Source organism: Salmo salar, chromosome ssa11, assembly GCF_905237065.1.
Source record: "Salmo salar chromosome ssa11, Ssal_v3.1, whole genome shotgun sequence".
Lineage (NCBI taxonomy): Eukaryota > Metazoa > Chordata > Actinopteri > Salmoniformes > Salmonidae > Salmo > Salmo salar.
The window spans coordinates 99,642,574-99,666,194 of NC_059452.1; the positions used below are offsets into that span (position 1 = coordinate 99,642,574).

The 23,621-nt window shown below is 43.5% G+C and overlaps 1 protein-coding gene across 2 annotated transcripts in view; it reads left to right on the forward strand.

Moving 5' to 3' along the window:
• LOC106593431 (globoside alpha-1,3-N-acetylgalactosaminyltransferase 1) overlaps positions 1-14,155 on the forward strand; it is a 43,527-nt gene extending 29,372 nt beyond the window's left edge. Inside the window, exons 10-13 of one of the 2 annotated variants that reach the window (XM_045690177.1) lie at positions 2,294-2,456; positions 2,655-2,837; positions 3,360-3,421; positions 14,106-14,155. In XM_045690177.1, coding sequence (XP_045546133.1) covers positions 2,294-2,456; positions 2,655-2,837; positions 3,360-3,377 — 364 coding nt within the window. In that variant the 3' untranslated portion in view covers positions 3,378-3,421; positions 14,106-14,155. Of the gene's footprint in view, positions 1-2,293; positions 2,457-2,654; positions 2,838-3,356; positions 3,422-14,105 lie in introns of those variants that run through there. The other variant, XM_045690178.1, reaches the window with a different exon arrangement.
• Positions 14,156-23,621: the final 9,466 nt, after the last annotated feature.

Consider the following 23,621-nt stretch of genomic DNA (forward strand, 5'->3'; position numbering starts at 1 on the left):
ATAAACAATTAATGAACATGCACCTGTGGAACGGTCATTAAGACACTAACAGCTTACAGACGGAAGGTAATTAAGGTCACAGTTATGAAAACTTAGGACACTAAAGAGGCCTTTCTACTGACTCTGAAAACACCAAAAGAAAGATGCCCAGGGTCCCTGCTCATCTGCGTGAACCTGCCTTAGGCATCCTGCAAGGAGGCATGAGGACTGCAGATGTGGCCAGGGCAATAAATTGCAATGTCCGTACTGTGAGACGCCTAAGACAGCGCTACAGGGAGACAGGACGGACAGCTGATCGTCCTCGCAGTGGCAGACCACGTGTAACAACACCTGCACAGGATCGGTACATCCGGGCACAAACTCACTGTCGCTGGACCAGACAGGACTGGCAAAAAGTGCTTTTCACTGACGAGTCGTGGTTTTGTCTCACCAGGGGTGATGGTCGGATTCGCGTTTATCGTCGAAGGAATGAGTATTACACAGAGGCCTGTACTCTGGAGTGGGATCGATTTGGAGGTGGAGGGTCCATCATGGTCTAGTTTGGTGTGTTGCAGCATCATCTGACTGAGCTTTTTGTCATTTCCTGCAATCTCAACTCTGTGCATTACAGGGAAGACATCCTCCTCCTTCATGTGGTACCCTTCCTGCAGGATCATCCTGACATGACCCTCCAACAAGACAATGCCACCAGCCATACTGCTCGTTCTGTGTGTGATTTCCTGCAAGACAGGAATGTCCGTGTTCTGCCATGGCCAGCGAAGAGCCCGGATCTCAATCCCATTGAGCACGTCTGGGACCTGTTGGATCGGAGGGTGAGGGCTAGGGCCATTCCCCACAGAAATGTCCGGGAACTTGTAGGTGCCTTGGTGGAAGAGTGGGGTTACATCTCACAGCAAGAACTGGAAAATCTGGTGCAGTTCATGAGGAGGAGATGCACTGCAGTACTTAATGCAGCTGTTGGCCACACCAGATATTGACTGTTACTTTTGATTTTAACCCCCCCCCTTTATTCAGGGACACATTATTCTATTTCTGTTAGTCACATGGTGTAACGCCCTGGCCATAGAGAGGGTTTTTTTGGTCTCTATTTTGGTTAGGCCAGGGTGTTACATGGGTGGGCGTTCTATGTTTATTTTTCTATGTTGGTTTGTTTCTTTGGTTTGGCCGTGTGTAGCTCTCAATCAGGAACAGCTGTAGATCGTTGTTGCTGATTTGAGAGTCATACATAGGCAGCCTGTTTTTCCTTTGGGGTTTGTGGGTGATTATTTTCTGTCTAGGTTTGTGTTAATCCTGACAGGACTGTTTGGCTGTCGTTTCTTGTCGTGTTTTGTTTGTAGTGTTCATTCGTTTATTAAAATCCTTTATGATGAACACATCCTCCGCTGCACCTTGGTCTCATTGCGACGACGGCCGTTACACATGTCTGTGGAACTTGTTCAGTTTGTCTCAGTTGTTGAATCTTATGTCCATACAAATATTTACACATGTTAAGTTTGCTGAAAATAAACACAGTTGACAGTGAGAGGATGTTTTTTTGTTGTTGCTGAGTTTGATTTTCTCTCTATAAAACAAAAGTGGGGAAATGGGGCTTGAAATTACTGAAATGCTTTCTAATTATAGTAACAATCAAATAATAAACGACTTACTAAGGTTTCACTTTTCTTATAACTGTAAAACAAATATGATCATATTTGGTGACAGTACAAATTAGTCCCCATTTCATATAACTGACGGCATTTTCTACCAAGAGTCCTCTGAGCGACGCAGAAGCACCATTTGAATGTCTGCAGACTCGTGACAACTTCAGCTTTCTGTGACCATGAGAAAGTGGTTGTGTTTCAATTCTACTAAATTATTTCAGATTTTTTTCATGTTGAGAGCTCTAAATCCGGCCTATAATTTCACAGCTAGATATAACCACAATTGCTGAATTCGCTAGACTGTCCCGTTTAATATACAGTCTCCTAGGCTGGGCTCATCGCTCAGAGGCAGTTGAAATCTATTCTTTGTCTGGAAAAGGCCAAAAAATGTGACAAGGAGTGGCAACAAGATTTTCCATCTGTTGATACTCTACAGATAGTATGACCATCAAAAAATCTGTTGCTAAGCAAGGGTTGAGGCTAGGGTTATGTTTAGGGTGAGAGTAAGGATTAAGTTCAGAGTTAGGGCTAGTATATAATTAGTTGAAATGTTACTGATAGTAGTTTGTAGAGCACCTACGAATGTATCTAAATAAAGTTTTACCCTGACCTTAGTTAGGGTATGTTCCGGGTTAAATAAAATTGTCTTGCAGGTTCTACATGTACCCCCGTAGCCAGTACCCCTACGAGCGGCGGACTGTCTCCACAGCATCTGTACCCCAGGACCAGGGAGACTTCTACTACCAGGCCAACATATTCGGAGGAGCGCTGGAGGATGTTCACAGGCTGACCAAGACGTGCAGGGAGCACCTGGAGGTAGGCCCGCACTCACGCACGCAGGCAAGCACGCAGGCAGGCAAACGCTCACTCACACCTGACAGACAGTTATGCAGACAGAAAGGCATTCCGACACGCACGCACGCAGGCAGGCAGGCACGCAGTCACTCACTCTCTCCCCCTATCTCACTCCTCTGTCCCCACCCCCCTCTTCCTCTTCCTCTCCACCCCCCCCAGGTGGATAAGTCCATGGGTGTTGAGGCTGTGTGGCAGGAGGAGAGTCACCTGAACTGGTACCTGGTGAAGAATAAGCCCACCAAGCTGCTGTCACCTGAATACGTGTGGGACGACGCTAGAGGACAGGATACCAAGGAGATTAAACTGGTCCGCTTCTCCTCTGTCATCAAGAACAAGGCAGAGGTCAGGGAGAACCCTTGAGATGCAGCCCATGCAAAACCCAGATTTCTATAGCTTAAACAGACAGATTTCTATAGCTTAAACAGACAGATTTCTATAGCTTAAACAGACAGATTTCTATAGCTTAAACAGACAGATTTTGATCGGGATTTTTTTATTACGCTAATTAGACTCCCGCTGAGGTGATGACAACGACTCTAGAGTTTTAAAGACTCAAGAGATAACTACATTTAAGCTCGAGTCTTCCTCATCTCTAAGAACTGCCACAACAAAAGAATGATGTTCTAGACAACTGAGCGTGTTGTTGGTGCCCACCCTAACAGCGACATGTTAGCATCCCCTGATCTGTGAAAAGGTTTTACAGTTATTATGATGTGAAGCCCTTTAATACTTGTATTGAAAAGCGCTATACAAATAAAGTTTATTATTATTATTATTATTAAGTCAGTTGACATTTTATACATTAAATTACATTTATCTTTCTGGCATTTGTGGTCGTTGTGTCTGACATTGTCCAACCAGTAGCAGACCAAGACTGCGTGAAAATGATGTACGGCCAACGGAATTCCGTCCTGATGCATAACGAGGTGAGTATGCATATCAATGGCTTTGTCTTGGGCTGCTCAATGACGAGACTTAGGAGAGCAGTTAACTGTTAGCTAGCTACTCTTTGTCGCTGTAAACGCCGACAACTCAAGGAGTGTTGTTATCCTCTGTGAAATAATCTCTCCTGTTGACTCTGACAGTGTTGAAGCACTTCTGACACCATGTTATGATCTTAGTCAGACATGACTGTACTGCGCAGCAGAGCACGAGCAAATGGCTCGGCTTCAAAATGTTACTGATCAATTTAGTGATACCCAAGCCCTGCCCGTACCCCGGTTATTGATGAAACAACAGGCACTAACCTGATGTATAGTGTCAGGGTCTGGCAGGGTTGGGTAGCAGAGCTCTAATAGGGAGGGACCATCTGTATAAAGGTATACCTGTTTCACCTGTGTGCTAAAGTTATGTTCTAGCCATAGAGAATGATAGATAGCTCTAGTGGCCAAAAAGCCATTGTAGCAACGGCAGCGCCATTGAGGGCTCCCACCATGCTTCCGCCATTTTTAAGTAGTCAAATGGAAGGAGATATTCAACGAGCAGCTGTCCACATACTTTTGTGGTGTAAATGGCTTCATTGCCAAAAACTCGAACTCTCTCTTTAATACGGAGGACATTGGAGCCCATTACAGGGTTTTGTCTGTGTAGAAACTTGTTAGGCGGGGTCATCTAAGTGGTCATTTATGGGATGGAAAAACCAGATAGAAAGCATGCAGAAAATATATTTAACTATATATTTTGTAATAATACCATCTCTGAGAACTAACAATCAAATAAAAGCTAGACAGTCAGGGAGAATAGAACATTCCAAAAACTGGGTATTCAGGAAACATGCCCATTGATTTTGTTCTAATGTTTGAGCAGAGGAACACAGCATTAGCCATAGCAAAATGCATAGAATTACTGGAAATTAGCTTTAAAACTGCAAAATTGTCTCTTAGCTCCATGCCAAACTGTGTAGTATTTATTGAAATTTGCTTCAAAACTGCAAAATCTTCTCTCAGTTCAATGAAAAAATGTGTAGAATTTTTTGAAAGTTTGGTTTACAAAATCAAAATGTTATCTACGCAGCCAAGATGCCTTCCAAGTTAATAAATGATGTATCTGTCACATCATGGCATCTGTGAGCACACGGGAAGCCCAATTCCAATTGTCCATTTTGAAGTAGTCAATTTTCTTCTTCTACTACTTCTATGAGTTGGTAAACAAACTGAAAGCATCCTTACTGCCACCTGGCGTGTGTTGTTTTGAACAAGTATAAAGCCAAGGTTGGAGATTTACTGCCACCTGGCGTGTGTTGTATAAAGCCAAGGTTGGAGATTTACTGCCACCTGCAGTTATAGGCTTAAAAGTCCAAACACTTAAGACACCCTATCCCCTCAGCCCTCAAATTAAGTGGACACTTCTGATGACGTCTGACAAGTATACACTTGCAGGCAAATTCGTCACTCATTCATCCCGCGATGATTGTTTTCAGCCACCGGTAGCTTGTGGGTGCTTTAAATGTGCTGCAGTCAATTATGAGTGCATGTCTACTTACATTAAATATATAATTATTAATATACGCCTACTGTATGATAGCTAGCAAATGAATTAGCTAAATAACATTAGCCTGTCCAGCAAGAACTTCTGTAGAAGGAAAATGTTTTATTTCTACAATTTCCAAAAGCTAACCAAACAAAAACATCATTACTTTTATGAGACGTGTTTGTGCCGTCATGTGCATTAGTAGCACAATTTCTAATTTATTTATTTTCGTTTTTACTTACACTTGTATGTTGACTCCATATTGACGGTGAGGTTTACATTTTTGGCTGACTTCTTAGCGGATGTACAATCGTTGCAAATTGACTCATGGGGAGTTTCAGGCCCCGGAGTGAACATAATAATACACTCGCAAAGCCGACTAAAAACGAGGGCTGAGGGGCTTACGTTGCAAACTTCCCTTGCTTGGCTAATCATTTGGACCGCCCACCAAGATGGCGAGGGGGTTCCCCAAGGGCATAAGGCGAGGGCAAGTGGACAAGGGTATATCTTTAATGAGTTTGAACCGCAGCAATAGAATGTTTGAGCATCAAAACCGTGATGTATCATAGGTAAATTGTGACTGACTGATCTACAAATAATAATAATAACGAGTCGGCTACGCTGTCGGCTGAAATGTTGGATACGCTGTCGGCTGCAATGTCAAACAAGCCCATTAGCTTAGCCCTCCTGATGACCTGGGTGGAATTATGTGATCCTTCCTTAACCAGAGATACTATATTTAATGATGAGATGGTCTTGTCTCCACCCTAACAATGGGAGTCGTGCCAAAGTATGGGGATTTAGATTTTTATTCAAACTAGTATTTTGAGGATTTATTTTGTAAATGCCTTTATAGATAGATATATAAAAGTAGAATGAGCTGATCTGCTTTTACACTAGAATTTGGACTATTAGATGTTTTGTTTCCTTTGAAAAAATAATGGATAAAGGGAATAGTTTCACTATTAAAAAGAGTTCAGTTCATGTAACAGCGTTGATCTTAAAATGAGGGGCAGACGTAAATTAATCACTAATCACATTAAATAAATCAATCTTCATAAAAAATAACTAGGGCTTTAGAATGATGGTGAAATCCCAGACCTAGGGCAACGGCACTAGGTCTGGGAATCATGTCGGATTTTCGTGGCCAATGTGGAGAGGGTCGTTTTCAGACAGACAACTCTCCCAACAAGCCACGAGTTTTGGGTAGGCGGGTAAGGTGACCAGACATCCCTGATTTCTGGTGACCTTTCCCCGGCTAGAGCTGTACCCCGGAAATGTGCCTGATTAGCACTCAGAAAGAACAAAGCAACTCTGAAGTTAAATTGAGGCTGATTTCAATAATCAAACGCTCTATGCAATCAGAATACCATGTAAAAAATTATGTATATTCCTGTACCCAGCTGGTTTGCTCCTGCAGTTTCACGGTATGAACAACCATGCCGACAGCCAGAAAGTGTATCCATCCGGAACACATAATGGGCGTGAGAGGGGGAGGGGGGTTTATCCAGGGTCTGAGCTCTGAGTTACCAGAACACATTGAGGAAAAAAAGTGTCCAACACAACATAACAGCCAAATAGTCTACTATTTATGTTGGTGAAACGGTCAGCACTCTCCAAGGTGCTAATTCATTCAAAGCATTTTAGACTTCACTGCAGTATGCCCACATGCTTGAGTATAGCTGTGGGGCTTACACAAGTTTGAATTCCTTATAACCTAATTTTCTAGACATCAATGTACAGCAACATTTTTAAACGACACTGCAGAACACCCGCCATATGCACACTACTCAGCTGTGGGTTTACAAGACTCACATTTTATGTAATTTTCAAGACATCAATGTAACAGTAGAACAAATATCACAATATCGGAATATAACTTGAAATAAAATAAATCAATGTAGGCTACAGCAGAACACATGAGAATATATAAGCCTCCTGCCTATGTGATAATATGAAGCACATATTCAGATTACAAACTTGTTCTTTGCTGTGAAGGTAAAGAAAAAAAAAATGTCCTAATATAAACCTCCCCCAATGACTCTCCCCATGTAAAGTCAATTTAACTCCTGAGAGTCAACTTCTTGCTCAAAGCCATGAGCAGGCATGTGGTTATGATGTTTAGCCTCCTTCTAAGGCTGTTCTGAAGACTGGCTATAGTATAAAAAATAATATATATATATTTTCTCTTAATTTTGAGTGTTAACCTGGGTGTCCTCTTTAGCCTTGTGTATAAGGCCTGCTGCCACCAAATGAGGGCTCGTTGTTTTTTTACGTCTGATGCATAGGATGTTAATTTACTGTACATTCTACCCACTCTTTTGCCAGTTTAATCCCTCCAGTCATTTCTAGACCCAATTGCCCTACCTATAATTCTGCATGACAAGCAAGGGGTTATACGTTTGCTTGTTCTTGAACTGCAAATTGCACCTGCTCCGAGCATTTCGTTGGTGGATGGACTGCCCCCCTCCCCACCATCTCCCCGTCTCCCTCTCCCGCTGAGTCTGACTTGCTAGTAGGCCTACTAGCTAGTGGAGGTGGTGTTGTTGACCTGGTGAGATTAGCAGCGCTGCTAGCTAAGGCATCACCATCAGGAACAGTTTGCCCCTCACTCCACTCCTCCGTCACTGACAGTTCTCTGGCTCGTTCTGGGTTCCATTCACCATCTTTCTCTGGATTTTTGGACTTGAAAAATGTCAAACTCGATTGCCTTTTCTTATCAATTTTTTTTATTTGGCTGTCCCACGATTAAAATTCAGTAGGGTGACGACTAGACTAGGCTACGTGACGTGGTTACGTAGGGACCTCTTCACTAGCTGACCACCACAACCAAGACCTGTGTCAAGATCAGTTACTTACCCTACCGGCCCTCCCCATAACCTTTATGTACAACTAAGAGAGCAGGTCTGGAATCACTGTGCCAGACTGTAGTTTCATGATTTTTTTTAAAATAACTATGCTAATATTAGCCACAGCCAGTCAGTTGTAAGCTTGTAACGCTAACGTCTCGGTGCATGCCAACAACTCACTTTCGAAATACACTAATTGAAAATGTCCTTAGTGAGCTCTATCTAGCTAGCAACTGTTACATTTGTTTGCTTAGTACATAATTCCATATGTGTAATTTCATAGTTTTGATGTCTTCACAATTATTCTACAATGTAGAAAATAGTAAAAATAAAGAAAAACCCTTGAATTAGTAGGTGTGTCCAAATATTTGACTCGTACTGTATGTTTGGAGTATGGGTAGTCAACAATGTTGTAATTGGCTTTAACGAATATATATATAAAATACTAGGCTTCCGTAAATTGTATTGTATGTGTGAGGCACGTTGTCATTGAGCAACATATAGCCTAGGCCTATCGTTGATACTGAACTATAGGACTGAATATTTTAAATGAGTTTGGAAGATCGCATATTTGATAACCAGATGAGCCGTTCTTTGGAAAAAGGGATGGATACTTGGAACTGGAACAAGTACAATTAATTATGCAGGTAGGCATATATGTGTATGTTTTAGGATGTACAGTATATTTTCAATTCAAGGACTTATCACAAATGGAACATTTAAACCATTTTTAGGAATAGGCTACTTGACTGCAAGGCCAGGATTTAAAAAAAGACACCCGATGACGTATTGCTGTTGAAATGGAAAGCAAGCAACTGTTATAGTAAAATAACTTTAATGTTTCTAAGTACGAGGGTCACCGGCATCATCTCATCTCTTGTTTCATGATGGGCATATGCCCAGCTAGCACATTTGGTTCTCTGGAAGTTGTGGGAATGTACGTTTTTGGTTCTGGGAACAAAACGTTTGTGAAAATATTTGCACCTGTTCTAGAAACGTTACATTTTAGGGAGATTCGGAGAACGTTTTATTATGGTTCCTTGAACATTTTCCTGGGAGGTTTTATTAACGTTCTGAGAACATGTTTCAATTAGACTTTTAGTAAAACTGCTAGCATAGTTTGGGTTAACTATTTTGAACTCAAAGCACAGATAGGACACATGGAAATTAATTTGCTGAAGCATTAATAATTTAAACACATTACTTTTTTATTGTGGCATGGCATCGGTGAGAGTCAAACCTATGATCTTCTGTCCTCTAGCCATGGAATTAGTCCACTGCGCCACCAAGATTGCGCTAGCATACTGTGTTTTGTGAACTCATGCAAAGCTGTTCATTATAGGATATTCAAACAGATCCTGTTTCAAAGGAAACAAGAACTCATATAGATCAGGTGTGGCCAATTAGTGGGTGCAGCCAACACAACTGAACACACTTAACAAGATTGCTGATAGAGATAGTTTAGTTGATCCCGAGAAGAACAGATGTATATGTTTTTAAATAACGTTCTTAGAACGTTCTTTGAACATTACTAAAGTTTTTTTTGTGGTTATGCTGAAGTACTGTAATTCCCACAGAAGGTTGTTTCTTAACATTCTTGGAACTATTTGAAAACATTCCCAAAGTCAAACCAGTTGGATAACGTTCCGAGAACATTACCAAAATGGAAATAAATATAACCATCTTTGAACTTTTCTGAAACGTTCAGTTAAAGTAATGAAAAACCCAAAAAAATTATCATGCTGAGAATGTTCCAAAGCCAAGCAACTATCCTGCACCATGCCTAGAAAGTTGTGGGAAGGTTGTATGCAAAGTAACCATAGGACAACCATGCTCTAAGAAACAAACGGTTCTCAGAACGTTATGTGCTAGCTGGGTGGACACATGTGAAAGGGGTAATAACAGGAGCTGGCAAAAATAATTTATATAAGCCTACATAGATAAAAAGAGATGTCCGTTCACTCTTTTGCTGCTCACAAACTTGATCTTTTTAATAGCGCTTTGGAGCTTTGGTGATTTTAAGATTAATTTCAGAGCAGTCTCATGAGCCAAAGCCTTTATTGATAGGCTTGGCTACTATTACTTCAGAAATTGCTATCACCTCAGAAATGCAAAACATAAACAGCCTTCATTGAGGGGAGGGGAGGCTATGCACGATTCGTTTTTTTACGTTTCTAAATACAAGGGTTACTGGCACATAAAGCATATCTCCTCTCTTGTTCTATGAGCATATGGGCAATGTGCATTACGTCTGGATTGTTTGTGTTTCCACTCTCAAATTCCATGCCATTACCAACCACATTACCGCTTAGACCTGCTTGTCGTTGTTCTTAAATCTTAAAACTGACCCCGCCAACAAGGACATTGAGGTTAAAGAATGTGTGCTTTATCAATTTACCTGATTTCACTAACCGTTACTTTGGACAAAATCAAGAAGTCAATATTCTTGTAATGCTTTCTGTATAAAAAAAAACTTAAATTACAGCTCAATTTGAGCAAATTCTGAATTTGAGATTAACCTTGATTAATCACAGCAAATCCTGTGATTAACCTGTTATATTGAGATGTATAAACTTGGCGCATGCCATACATATGCATGTTCCCAGTTAAAATTCAGACTCATCGGCCTCCCGAGTGGCGTAGTGGTCTGAGGTGTCACTACAGACCCGGGTTTGATCCCGTGCTGTATCACAACTGGCCGTGATCGGGAGTCCCATAGGGTGGTGCACAATTGGCCCAGCGTCATCAGGGTTAGAGGGGGGAAGGCCGGGGGCTTTACTTGGCCGGGAGCCTGCAGGCTGACCCTGGTCGTCAGTTAACTTCTATGGGCTACGTGGGACGCTAACCTTTAAACCTCACAGGCAGTGAAATATCAGGGCAGCAAATTCAAAAACAACATGTCATAAATCAAGTTTCTCAAACATACAACTATTTTATACCATTTTAAAGACACACTTCTCCTTGATGTAACCACATTGTCCGATTTTCAAAAACGCTTTACAGCGAAAGCAAAACATTAGATTATGTTAGGATAGTACATAGACAAAAATAATCACTCAGCCATTTTCCAAGCAAGGACATGTGTCAATAAAACCCAAAACACAGCTAAATGAAGCACTAACCTTTGACGATCTTCATCAGATGACACTCCTAGGACATTTATGTTACACAATACATGTATGTTTTGTTCGATAAAGTTCATATTTATATCCAAAAACAGCATTTTACATTGGCACGTGATGTTCAGAAAATGTATTCCCACCAAAACCCCCGGTGAATGTGCACATCAATTTACAAAAATACTCCTCATAAACGTTGACAATATATAACAATTATTTAAAGAATTATAGATAGACTACTCCTGGATGCAACCGCTTTGTCAGATTTTAAAATAGCTTTACGGCGAAAGCACATTTTTCAATATTCTGAGTACATAGCTCAGCCATCACAGAGAGCTACACAGACACCTGCCAAGTTCGGGGCAACCTAAACTCAGAATTAGTATTAGAAATATTCCCTTACCTTTGCTGATCTTCGTCAGAATGCACTCCTAGGACTGCTACTTCCACAATAAATGTTGTTTTTGTTCGAAATAATACATATTTATGTCCAAATCAGTTAACCACCTAACCGAGGAACTCAATTTAACCTTGCGCAATACCCTAGATGCAGTTGCACCCCTAAAAACTAAAAACATCTGTCATAAGATACTAGCTCCCTGGTATACAGAAAATACACGAGCTCTGAAGCAAGCTTCCAGAAAATTGGAACGGAAATGGCGCCACACCAAACTGGAAGTCTTCCGACTAGCTTGGAAAGACAGTACCGTGCAGTATCGAAGAGCCCTTACTGCTGCTCGATCATCCTATTTTTCCAACTTAATTGAGGAAAATAAGAACAATCCGAAATTTCTTTTTGATACTGTCGCAAAGCTAACTAAAAAGCAGCCTTCGCAAATGGAGGATGGCTTTCACTTCAGCAGTAATAAATTTATGAACTTCTTTGAGGAAAAGATCATGATCATTAGAAAGCAAATTACAGACTCCTCTTTAAATCTGGGTATTCCTCCAAAGCTCCATTGTCCTGAGTCTGCACAACTCTGCCAGGACCTAGGATCAAGGGAGATACTAAAGTGTTTTAGTACTATATCTCTTGACGCAATGATGAAAATAATCATGGCCTCCAAACCCTCAAGCTGCATACTGGACCCTATTCCAACTAAACTACTGAAAGAGCTGCTTCCTGTGCTTGGCCCTCCTATGTTGAACATAATAAACGTCTCTCTATCCACCGGATGTGTACCAAGCTCACTAAAAGTGGCAGTAATAAAGCCTCTCTTGAAAAAGCCGAATCTTGATCCAGAAATTATAAAAAACTATCGGCCTATATCGAATCTTCCATTCCTCTCAAAAATTTTAGAAAAAGCTGTTGCACAGCAACTCACTGCCTTCCTGAAGACAAACAATGTATACGAAACGCTTCAGTCTGGTTTTAGACCCCATCATAGCACTGAGACTGCACTTGTGAAGGTGGTAAATGACCTTTTAATGACGTCAGACCGAGGCTCTGCATCTGTCCTCGTGCTCCTAGATCTTAGTGCCGCTTTTGATACCATCGATCACCACATTCTTTTGGAGAGATTGGAAACCCAAATTGGTCTACATGGACAAGTTCTGGCCTGGTTTAGATCTTATCTGTCGGAAAGATATCAGTTTGTCTCTGTGAATGGTTTGTCCTCTGACAAATCAATTGTAAATTTCGGTGTTCCTCAAGGTTCCGTTTTAGGACCACTATTGTTTTCACTATATATTTTACCTCTTGGGGATGTCATTCGAAAACATAATGTTAAATTTCACTGCTATGCGGACGACACACAGCTGTACATTTCAATGAAACATGGTGAAGCCCCAAAATTGCCCTCGCTAGAAGCCTGTGTTTCAGACATAAAGAAGTGGATGGCTGCAAACTTTCTACTTTTAAACTCGGACAAAACAGAGATGCTTGTTCTAGGTCCCAAGAAACAAAGAGATCTTCTGTTGAATCTGACAATTAATCTGGATGGTTGTACAGTCGTCTCAAATAAAACTGTGAAGGACCTCGGCGTTACTCTGGACCCTGATCTCTCTTTTGAAGAACATATCAAGACTGTTTCAAGGACAGCTTTTTTCCATCTACGTAACATTGCAAAAATCAGAAACTTTCTGTCCAAAAATGACGCAGAAAAATTAATCCATGCTTTTGTTACTTCTAGGCTGGACTACTGCAATGCTCTACTTTCCGGCTACCCGGATAAAGCACTAAATAAACTTCAGTTAGTGCTAAATACGGCTGCTAGAATCCTGACTAGAACCAAAAAATTGGATCATATTACTCCAGTGCTAGCCTCCCTACACTGGCTTCCTGTTAAGGCAAGGGCTGATTTCAAGGTTTTACTGCTAACCTACAAAGCATTACATGGGCTTGCTCCTACCTATCTTTCCGATTTGGTCCTGCCGTACATACCTACACGTACGCTACGGTCACAAGACGCAGGCCTCCTAATTGTCCCTAGAATTTCTAAGCAAACGGCTGGAGGTAGGGCTTTCTCCTATAGAGCTCAATTTTTATGGAATGGTCTGCCTACCAATGTGAGAGACGCAGACTCAGTCTCAACCTTTAAGTCTTTACTGAAGACTTATCTCTTCAGTAGGTCCTATGATTAAGTATAGTCTGGCCCAGGAGTGTGAAGGTGAACGGAAAGGCTGGAGCAACGAACCGCCCTTGCTGTCTCTGCCTTGCCGGTTCCCCTCTTTCCACTGGGATTCTCTGCCTCTAACCCTTTTATAGGGGCTGAGTCACTGGCCTACTGGTGTTCTTCCATGCCGTCCATGGGAGGGGTGCGTCACTTGAGTGGGTTGAGTCACTGACGTGGTCTTCCTGTCTGGGTTGGCGCCCCCCCTTGGGTTGTGCCATGGCGGAGATCGTTGTGGGCTATACTCGGCCTTGTCTTAGGACGGTAAGTTGGTGGTTGGAGACATCCCTCTAGTGGTGTGGGGGCTGTGCTTTGGCAAAGTGGGTGGGGTTATATCCTGCCTGTTTGGCCCTGTCCGGGGTATCATCGGATGGGGCCACAGTGTCTTCTGATCCCTCCTGTCTCAGCCTCCAGTATTTATGCTGCAGTAGTTTATGTGTCGGGGGCTAGGGTCAGTCTGTTACATCTGGAGTATTTCTCTTGTCTTATCCGGTGTCCTGTGTGTATTTAAATATGCTCTCTCTAATTCTCTCTTTCTCTCTTTCTGTCTTTCTCTCGGAGGACCTGAGCCCTAGGACCATGCCTCAGGACTACCTGGTATGATGACTCCTTGCTGTCCCCAGTCCACCTGGCCGTGCTGCTGCTCCAGTTTCAACTGTTCTGCCTGCGGCTATGGAACCCTGACCTGTTCACCGGACGTGCTTGTTGCACCCTCGACAACTACTATGATTATTATTATTTGACCATGCTGGTCATTTATGAACATTTTAACATTTTAACATTTTGACCATGTTCTGTTATAATATCCACCCTGCACAGCCAGAAGAGGACTGGCCACCCCTCATAGCCTGGTTCCTCTCTAGGTTTCTTCCTAGGTTTTTGGCCTTTCTAGGGAGTTTTTCCTAGGGAGTTTTTCCTAGCCACCGTGCTTCTTTCACATGCTTTGCTTGCTGTTTGGGGTTTTAGGCTGGGTTTCTGTACAGCACTTTGAGAATATCAGCTGATGTACGAAGGGCTATATAAAAATAAATTTGATTTGATTTGAAATACCTCCATTTTGTTTGTGCGTTCAGAGCACTATCCAAAGGCATAACACGCGAGCGCGGTACCAGAGACGAAAAGTCAAAATGTTCCATTACCGTGCTTAGAAGCATGTCAAACGCTGTTTAAAATCAATCTTTATGGTATTTTTTACGTAAAATTGCGATAATATTCCAACCAGACAATAGCGTATTCATTCAAGGAGAAAAAGAAGGAACGGCACGCTCGCGTGACCGCGCCTATCCAATCCCTTTGTCCACAGGCAGTCCACTCAGTAACTGAGCTCCTATTATCTGCCCAGTAACAGGAGAAGGCTGAAACAACTTTCTGAAGGCTTTTGACAGCCAATGGAAGCCTTAGGAAGTGCAGCGTAACCCCACAGATACTATAGTTTCGAAAGGGACTAGAAAGAAGAACTACAATTCTCAGATCCTCCACTTCCTAGTTGACTTTGTCTCAGGTTTTTTCCTGCCATATGAGTTCTGTTATACTCACAGACACCATTTAAACAGTTTTAGAAACTTCAGAGTGTTTTCTATCCAAATCTACTAATAATATGCATATTCTAGTTTCTGGGCCAGAGTAGTAACCTGTTTAAATTGGGTACGTTTTTCATCCGGCCGTGAAAATACTGCCCCCTAGCCCAGACAGGCTAAACGGTATTTCATCCGACAAATTGGTGTGGCTGGCTTCCTGATTAAGCGGGCCGGTGTTAAGAAACACGGTTTGGCGGGTGATGTTCTGGAGGATGCATGACTTGACCAACGCCTCTCGAGCCCGTTGTGGATGAAGGGGAATTCATCTCCCAGTGTCTGGTGGAAAGCAGACTGTACCAGGTTTTGCTTGACGATTTTGCCTGTGCTTAGCTCCATTCCGTTTCTTTTTTATCCTGAAAAACTTCCCAGTCCTTAATAATTACAAGCATACTCATAACATGATGCAGCTCTTTCTATGCTTGAAAATATGGAGAGTGGTACTCAGTAATATGTTGTATTGGATTTGCCCCAAACATAACACTTTGTATTCAGGAAATAAAGTTAATCACTTTGCCACATTTTATGCAGTATTACTTTAGTGCCTTATTGCAAACAGTATTTGGAATATTTTTTATTCTTTACAGGCTTCCTTCTTTTCACTGTGTCAATTAGGTTAGTGCTATACACCAATTGGCAACACCCACTCCTCACAGGTGTAAACACTAGTTGCTGAATTGTTCACTTAGAAATCAGAGCTTTAGCACTATAAAAGGCCACAGATGAGCTCTGTTTTTTGTTACTTCCGACAGAGATGGCCGCCTCGCTTCGCGTTCCTAGGAAACTATGCAGTATTTTTTTTTTTTTAATGTATTTCTTACACAAGCATTTCGCTACACTCGCATTAACATCTGCTAACCATGTGTATGTGACAAATAGAATTTGATTTGGAATTTGTTGTTGAGCAGTCCTCAGTTATGTCCTATCACACCCATTAAACTCTTTACTGTTTTAAAGTCCACATTGGCCTCATGAGTAAATCCTTGAGTGGTTTACTTCCTCTCTGACAACAGAGTTAGGAAGGTCACCTGTATCCTTGTAGTGACTGTGTGTATTGATACACCATCCAAAGTGTCATTAATAACTTCACCATGTTCAGAGGGATATTCAATGTCTGCTTTTTTTACCCATCAACCAATAGGTGCCCTTCTTTGTGAGGCATTGGAAACCCTCCCTGGTCCTTATGGTTAAATCTGTGTTTGAAATTCACTGCTCGGCTGAGGGACCTGTCACGGGTGTAGAGAGGAGTAGGCAGGAGGCAGTCGCAGGTTTAGAACTACTGAATATATTTAGCACCTTAGAACAAAGTGGGATGAAACCCAAACGCTGTTGTGCTCAAAATATATCTTCATAAACAAAAAGGCACAGGGCGAGCCCAAAGTGCAAAATATAAAGCACTCAGGAAATAGTAGGAGAGATTCCTCTCTGGAAAACAAGTAACATTTACAATGACCGACAAAGACAAATGTCAGACGGAGTATATATACAGTGATAGAGTGGGGATTGGAACCAGCTGTGTGTGTAATGATGACGAGACAAGTCCTGGGTTGATGAGTGAAGGGCGTTTGCCAGCAGTAGGTTCGGCTGCAGCGAGAAGGCCTGCAACGCCGAACGCCTGAGCTGGACAGGAGGGGGAGCCAAAGTGAAGGCTGGTGTCACTGCTCGAGTGAGGGACCTTACAGATAATTGTATGTGTGGGGTACAGAGATGAGGTAGTCGTTCAAAAATCCATGGAACTTATTATAAAAAATCCATCCAATTTATTATAAAAAAATCCATGCAATTTATTATGTGACTTGTTAAGATTTTTTTTATCCTGAACTTATTTAGGTTTTCCATAACAAAAGGGTTGAACACTTATTGACTCAAGACATTTCAAATGTAAATGTTTTTTTAATTTGTAAAAATGTTAAAAAACATAATTCCGCTTTGGTATTATGGGGTGTTGTGTGTAGGTCAGTGATACCAAATCTAAATGTAATCCATTTCAAGTTCAGGCTCTAATACAACAAAATGTGGAAAAAGCCAAGGGATGTGAATACATTCTGAAGGCAATGTGCATTCAACACAGTCCACACACTCATATAGTTTCACGTTAAAACACACACCAGGTAACGCAACAATTAGGCAAGCATATTACCCCTAAACCCAGTGAGTACAGTGTAACAGTAGGCCTGTCTAATTGGTTCTGTAACAATAGCCATTCAAGCAGTATATTGACAATAAAAAAATAAAATGTTTTTCTACTTGCAATGATCATAATTTGTGGTTGTTATATTTAAGTTGAATGCACCACCTGTAAGTCACTTAGTGTAAAAGTGTATATGTTGGGCATAACTCATGCATTGTTTGATATAACCACATACAATCTGTATATGGCCTTTTGGCCCAAATTCAATCAATTGCAGATGCATCTAAAAACGCACTGTGGGTTCACTGAGAGTGTGCATGTATTGGAAGGGTTAACAGCATTCAACCTAGACTCTATATCTATACACAATCTAAAACAGGGAAATAAACATGGTGGATTTACAGTTTTTCCCCAAATTTGTTTACACACTAAAATTGGAAGTTGAAACACAATCACCGTAACCTGAAACCAAATCTCTAAACCAAAATCTGGAAAAATTGCAAGCGCAATTCCTGCTTTACACTCAGTTTTCAATTCTATATCACACTTTTTGCACAACACGACACACAGTTCTCTACATTAGGCACAACATTCAACATGAATTAAAATGTCTTTAGTCCTTTTGGAAAGCAACGCAATCACAATGCCGAGCTCTATACACCAATCGGCAACACCCACTCCTCACAGGTGTAAACACTAGTTGCTGAATTGTTCACTTAGAAATCAGAGCTTTAGCACTATAAAAGGCCACAGATGAGCCCTCCTGTTTTGGAGGAAAATGGTGAAGGAGTGAGAGGAAGAGGAGGACGAGGAAGGACAGTTGTCTCAGATGAGATCAGGACCACATTGGTTGACAATGTGCTCAACCATGGATTGAGTATGAGGGAGGCTGGGCAGAGAGTTCAGCCCAACCTGAGCCGCTACACGGTTGCATCTATCATCCGTACATTCAGAAATGACAAGTTACCTACCGTCTACACTATGCTCTTTATGTATGTATACTGCAGTCCGACATATCAGAAGGCCTATTACTCAGTGATTGTTGGCCAATGTTACAGTAATGTCATTTCATATTGAAAGAAAATAGATTATTTTAGCTAACTGTAACCAATCATATCATATTTGTGGATCTTCTGCAGAGCTGAGAGAAGGCCAGGCCATGGTGGAAGACACAGTCTGTTCACGCCAGAACAGAGAGACGGCCAGGCCGTGGTGGAAGACCCCGTTCAGACCAGAACTGAGAGACGGTCAGGCCGTGGTGGAAGACCCCGTTCAGACCAGAACAGAGAGATGGCCAGGCCATGGTGGAAGACACCGTTCAGACCAGAACTGAGAGACGGTCAGGCCGTGGTGGAAGACCCCGTTCAGACCAGAACAGAGAGACGGTCAGGCCGTGGTGGAAGACCCCGTTCAGACCAGAACAGAGAGACGACCAGGCCGTGGTGGAAGACCCCGTTCAGACCAGAACAGAGAGACGACCAGGCCGTGGTGGAAGACCCCGGCTGGTCACGCCAGAACAGGAGACCAGTATTGTGAACATGGTGGTGTCAAACAACACCATTAGACTATGAGAAATCCAGAACCACATAATTGCAGACAACACAATATTCAATAACATTCACCAGGTGGGCTTGTCTACATTGGACCGTGTATTACAGCACAACCGAATCCAGATGAAACAGGTCTACAGGGTGCCATTTGAGCTCAGGGAGGGTTAAATAACATCGCTGTGAATATGTGCTAGTAAGTACTATACTGTGAATTTACTATCATATCAGCACTGTATGGACACATTACAGTACTGTAATCCAGTGTATTGTGCCTCACCATATTGACTGCTCTAGGTCTACGTCACATATTGTCTTGTTGTCTGTTTCAGAGAGTCTTGGAGCAGGAGGCCGCTGCAATTCAGCACGTTTATATTTACATTGATGAGGCTGGCTTCAACCTAGCCAGAAGAAGTGGATGGGGACGGAACATTATTGGTCACCGTGACATTGTGAATGTCTCTGGACAGCGTGGAGGGAATATCACCAGCCAGAAAGGTGTCCTCCATCACCATGCCAACCTTGATCCCTACAACACCGTCCTTCTCATCACATTCCTGGACACACTACATGGCTTCCTCATTCCAGCCGAGCAGAGGGGTGGACCAGAGCAGCCCAGGTATGTTGTCATCTGGGATAACGTGTTCCCACCTGGCTGCACTGGTCCACAACTGGTTCATCGACCACCCACAATTTATTGTTCTATACCTCTCACCATATTCCCCATTCCTAAACCAAATTGAATTGTTTTTTCTGGCATGGCGATGGAAGGTGTGTGACCGCCATCCCCTCACATGCATGCCTCTTCTCCAGGCAATGGAGGATGCATGTGGTGATGTTGATGTGGGGGCTTTCAGCGGCTGGATCCGTCACTCCAGAAGATTCTTTCCCCACTGTTTAGCCAGGGAGAACATGGCTTGTGATGTAGATGAGGTGCTGGGACCAGACCAAAATACGAGGCAGGATGCAGCCTAATGTCTTTCTTTATTTCTTACATTTTGCGTGTTTTTGTCTTTTTGTGTTTAGAGTTTTGAAAGAATGAGCCACTTTCATGTTTTATTTTAGAACAGAAAACCCTTTATCTTCCTGAATGTTTTTCCTGGTTTTCTCCTGTTGGGTTTGGAAAGTGTTACATACAAAACACAAGTGTTCAAAAATACTGCATTTTGGAAATAAATGACAATGTTTTTGTTACTGTGTGTGTTTATTTATGTATATTTTAGTAGGCATACCTTACTGTATAAATATTTTACAACCGGCTACAGTGTAACACTGAAAATGCAAAAGGCCTAAACCTACTGATGGGATATTCATTGTAGTGTTTTTGTGTTGAGCACATCAGTGTGCTGTTGGTTGGCAGACAGATCTATTCATATGACGCGTGTGTCATTTTGATGCAAAAAAAATAAACATTTTGGAAAGGGATAAAACAGTTTTGAATGCAGTGTTTTCTTTTGCTAGAGATTTGTAGAGTTTTGTGTTTGTGGTTTTGTGGCCAAAGATTCAGCAAACGTGTGTAAACTGTAATAGATCTGTTTTAGTGGGAAATGATTATGTTGAATAAATAAATGACTCCAGGCTACTCTTGAAGGTCTGAAACCAGATAAAACACATATTGGTATGGAGACATGATAACGGAGCTAGATATTTTGAAATAACTACCCTTTTTCTGGCCTGCAATCTGATTTTGACTAACAAATTGGTCCCTAAATGTATTTTTCAAAACGTGATGTGGCCCTCGAGCTGGGGGAAGGCTGTATATAGCTGAAGAGGTATAGCAGAGTTGTGCTGGTGTGTTTACGGTTCAGTACAGCATTCTGTGATGATACAAAGGCCAATTAGACAGTGTTTACCAACCTACCCAGGGGACAGGGATGGTCTACAGCGCTGAGGTCTCTGCTCTATCCCCCACAGAGAGAGGGAGAGAGGGAGGAATGGAGAGAGGTTGGGGGAGAGCAAGGCAGAGAAAAACATACATCTAATACATAGAGAGAGAATAGGAGAGGATGGAGGAAGAAGAGAAGAGTAAGGGAGAAAGAGAGGAGGAGAGAGGAAATGTGATAAACATAGAGTTGGTAGTTAGAGAGGTGGCGAGACAGAGACCGAGAGGTGGCGATGCAGAGACAGAGGGAGAGGTGGCGATGCAGAGAGGGAGGGAGAGGGAGAGGTGGCGAGGGAGGGAGAGGTGGCGATGCAGAGACGGAGAGGGAGAGGTGGCGATGCAGAGAGGGAGAGGTGGCGATGCAGAGAGGGAGAGGTGGCGACGCAGAGAGGGAGAGGTGGCGATGCAGAGAGGGAGAGGTGGCGATGCAGAGAGGGAGAGGTGGCGATGCAGAGAGGGAGAGGTGGCGATGCAGAGACAGAGGGAGAGGTGGCGATGCAGAGACAGAGGGAGAGAAGGCGATGCAGAGACAGAGGGAGAGGTGGCGATGCAGAGACAGAGGGAGAGGTGGCGATGCAGAGACAGAGAGGGAGAGGTGGCGATGCAGAGACAGAGAGGTAGAGGTGGCGATGCAGAGACAGAGAGGGAGAGGTGGCGATGCAGAGACAGAGAGGGAGAGGTGGCGATGCAGAGACAGAGACGGAGAGGTGGCGATGCAGAGACAGAGGGAGAGGTGGCGATGCAGAGACAGAGACGGAGAGGTGGCGATGCAGAGACAGAGGGAGAGGTGGCGATGCAGAGACAGAGACGGAGAGGTGGCGATGCAGAGACAGAGGGAGAGGTGGCGATGCAGAGACAGAGACGGAGAGGTGACGATGCAGAGACAGAGACGGAGAGGTGGCGATGCAGAGACAGAGACGGAGAGGTGGCGATGCAGAGACAGAGGGAGAGGTGGCGATGCAGAGACAGAGACGGAGAGGTGGCGATGCAGAGACAGAGGGAGAGGTGGCGATGCAGAGACAGAGACGGAGAGGTGACGATGCAGAGACAGAGACGGAGAGGTGGCGATGCAGAGACAGAGAGGGAGAGGTGGCGATGCAGAGACAGAGAGGGAGAGGTGGCGATGCAGAGACAGAGGGAGAGGGAGAGGTGGCGATGCAGAGACAGAGAGAGAGGGAGAGGTGGCGATGCAGAGACAGAGAGGGAGAGGTGGCAATGCAGAGACAGAGAGGGAGAGGTGGCGATGCAGAGACAGAGGGAGAGGTGGCGATGCAGAGACAGAGGGAGAGGTGGCGATGCAGAGACAGAGGGAGAGGTGGCGATGCAGAGACAGAGACAGAGAGGTGGCGATGCAGAGACAGAGGGAGAGGGAGAGGTTGCGATGCAGAGACAGAGAGGGAGAGGTGGCGATGCAGAGACAGAGGGAGAGGTGGCGATGCAGAGACAGAGGGAGAGGGAGAGGTGGCGATGCAGAGACAGAGGGAGAGGTGGCGATGCAGAGACAGAGGGAGAGGTGGCGATGCAGAGACAGAGGGAGAGGTGGCGATGCAGAGACAGAGACAGAGAGGTGGCGATGCAGAGACAGAGGGAGAGGGAGAGGTGGCGATGCAGAGACAGAGGGAGAGGGAGAGGTGGCGATGCAGAGAGGGAGAGGTAGAGTTGGCGATGCAGAGACAGAGAGGGAGAGGTGGCAATGCAGAGACAGAGACGGAGAGGTGGCGATGCAGAGACAGAGGGAGAGGGAGAGGTGGCGATGCAGAGACAGAGAGGGAGAGGTGGCGATGCAGAGAGGGAGAGGTGGCGATGCAGAGAGGGAGAGGTGGCGATGCAGAGAGGGAGAGGTGGCGATGCAGAGAGGGAGAGGTGGCGATGCAGAGAGAGGGAGAGGTGGCGAGGCAAAGAGAGAGAGGGCGAGGTGGTGAGACAGAAAGAGAAGGAATGGAAAAGAGAAACAGAGAGAGAGGTAATGCTGAAAATAATTAGGCCAATACCGAACACAAATCTCTGTAAATCAAACCAGTATGCATCACTCATACACAGTGCCTAAGTCCTGACCTGATCATCTCTGTGTGTGAACTCATGTATCCATTGCTAATTATGGGCCTTAATTAACTTTATCACTAGAGCCACATGGAGAGGAGAGGGGGAAATAAGATGGAAGAGAGGGAGGGGAACGAGAAAATGTTTGCATGGAGCAACTCTCCTGTCCTCGTTGTTCAATCAGAATTTGCCCTCATCACACACACACACACACACACACACACACACACACCAATATTGATTACTTTGGTTTATTAGTAACCCTTATAATGATGCTTTGCATTAAGGCGCAGGCATGTTATTGACAACTACAACCAGCTCTCACAGTCTCGCATCAGAATTAGACATTCATCCCTGTTTCTCAAACGTCACATTTTGAGGTTGTTGCATATGTCAAATTTCAACGTGCTTAAGGTTACGTTTAACTCTGAATTTGTTATGTTAGGGTAAGGTTTGGGATAAGCTTAAAAAACATTTTTTTATAGCTGGATTCAAACTTACAACCTTTGGAATCAGAGACAGATGCTTACACCAATCTGCCATCCCCATCCATCCACAACGCCCTAGCCAAACCGAAATCTACAGCGCTCACTGTTACCCTTAGTGCTCGGTTTTCACGTCATCTCCTGATGTCCTCAGACATGGACTTCGAATACTGGCTTGTATCACGGGTGACCCCGGCTGATTATTGACATTTGTGTTGCGGACGTATGTGGCCGTCACACTAGTTCACTCACACTCACACACACGCACACACCCACAATTTCAATCCAAATATCAGCTCGAGGGTGGATAGGCAGGTGGACACATGGTCATTCACGGCCCAGACTTGATGCCTCCTACATAGCCGTGGCAGGTGAGTTGGCCCCCTCTCTGTCCTTAGGAGGACCAGCCTTGATGCCT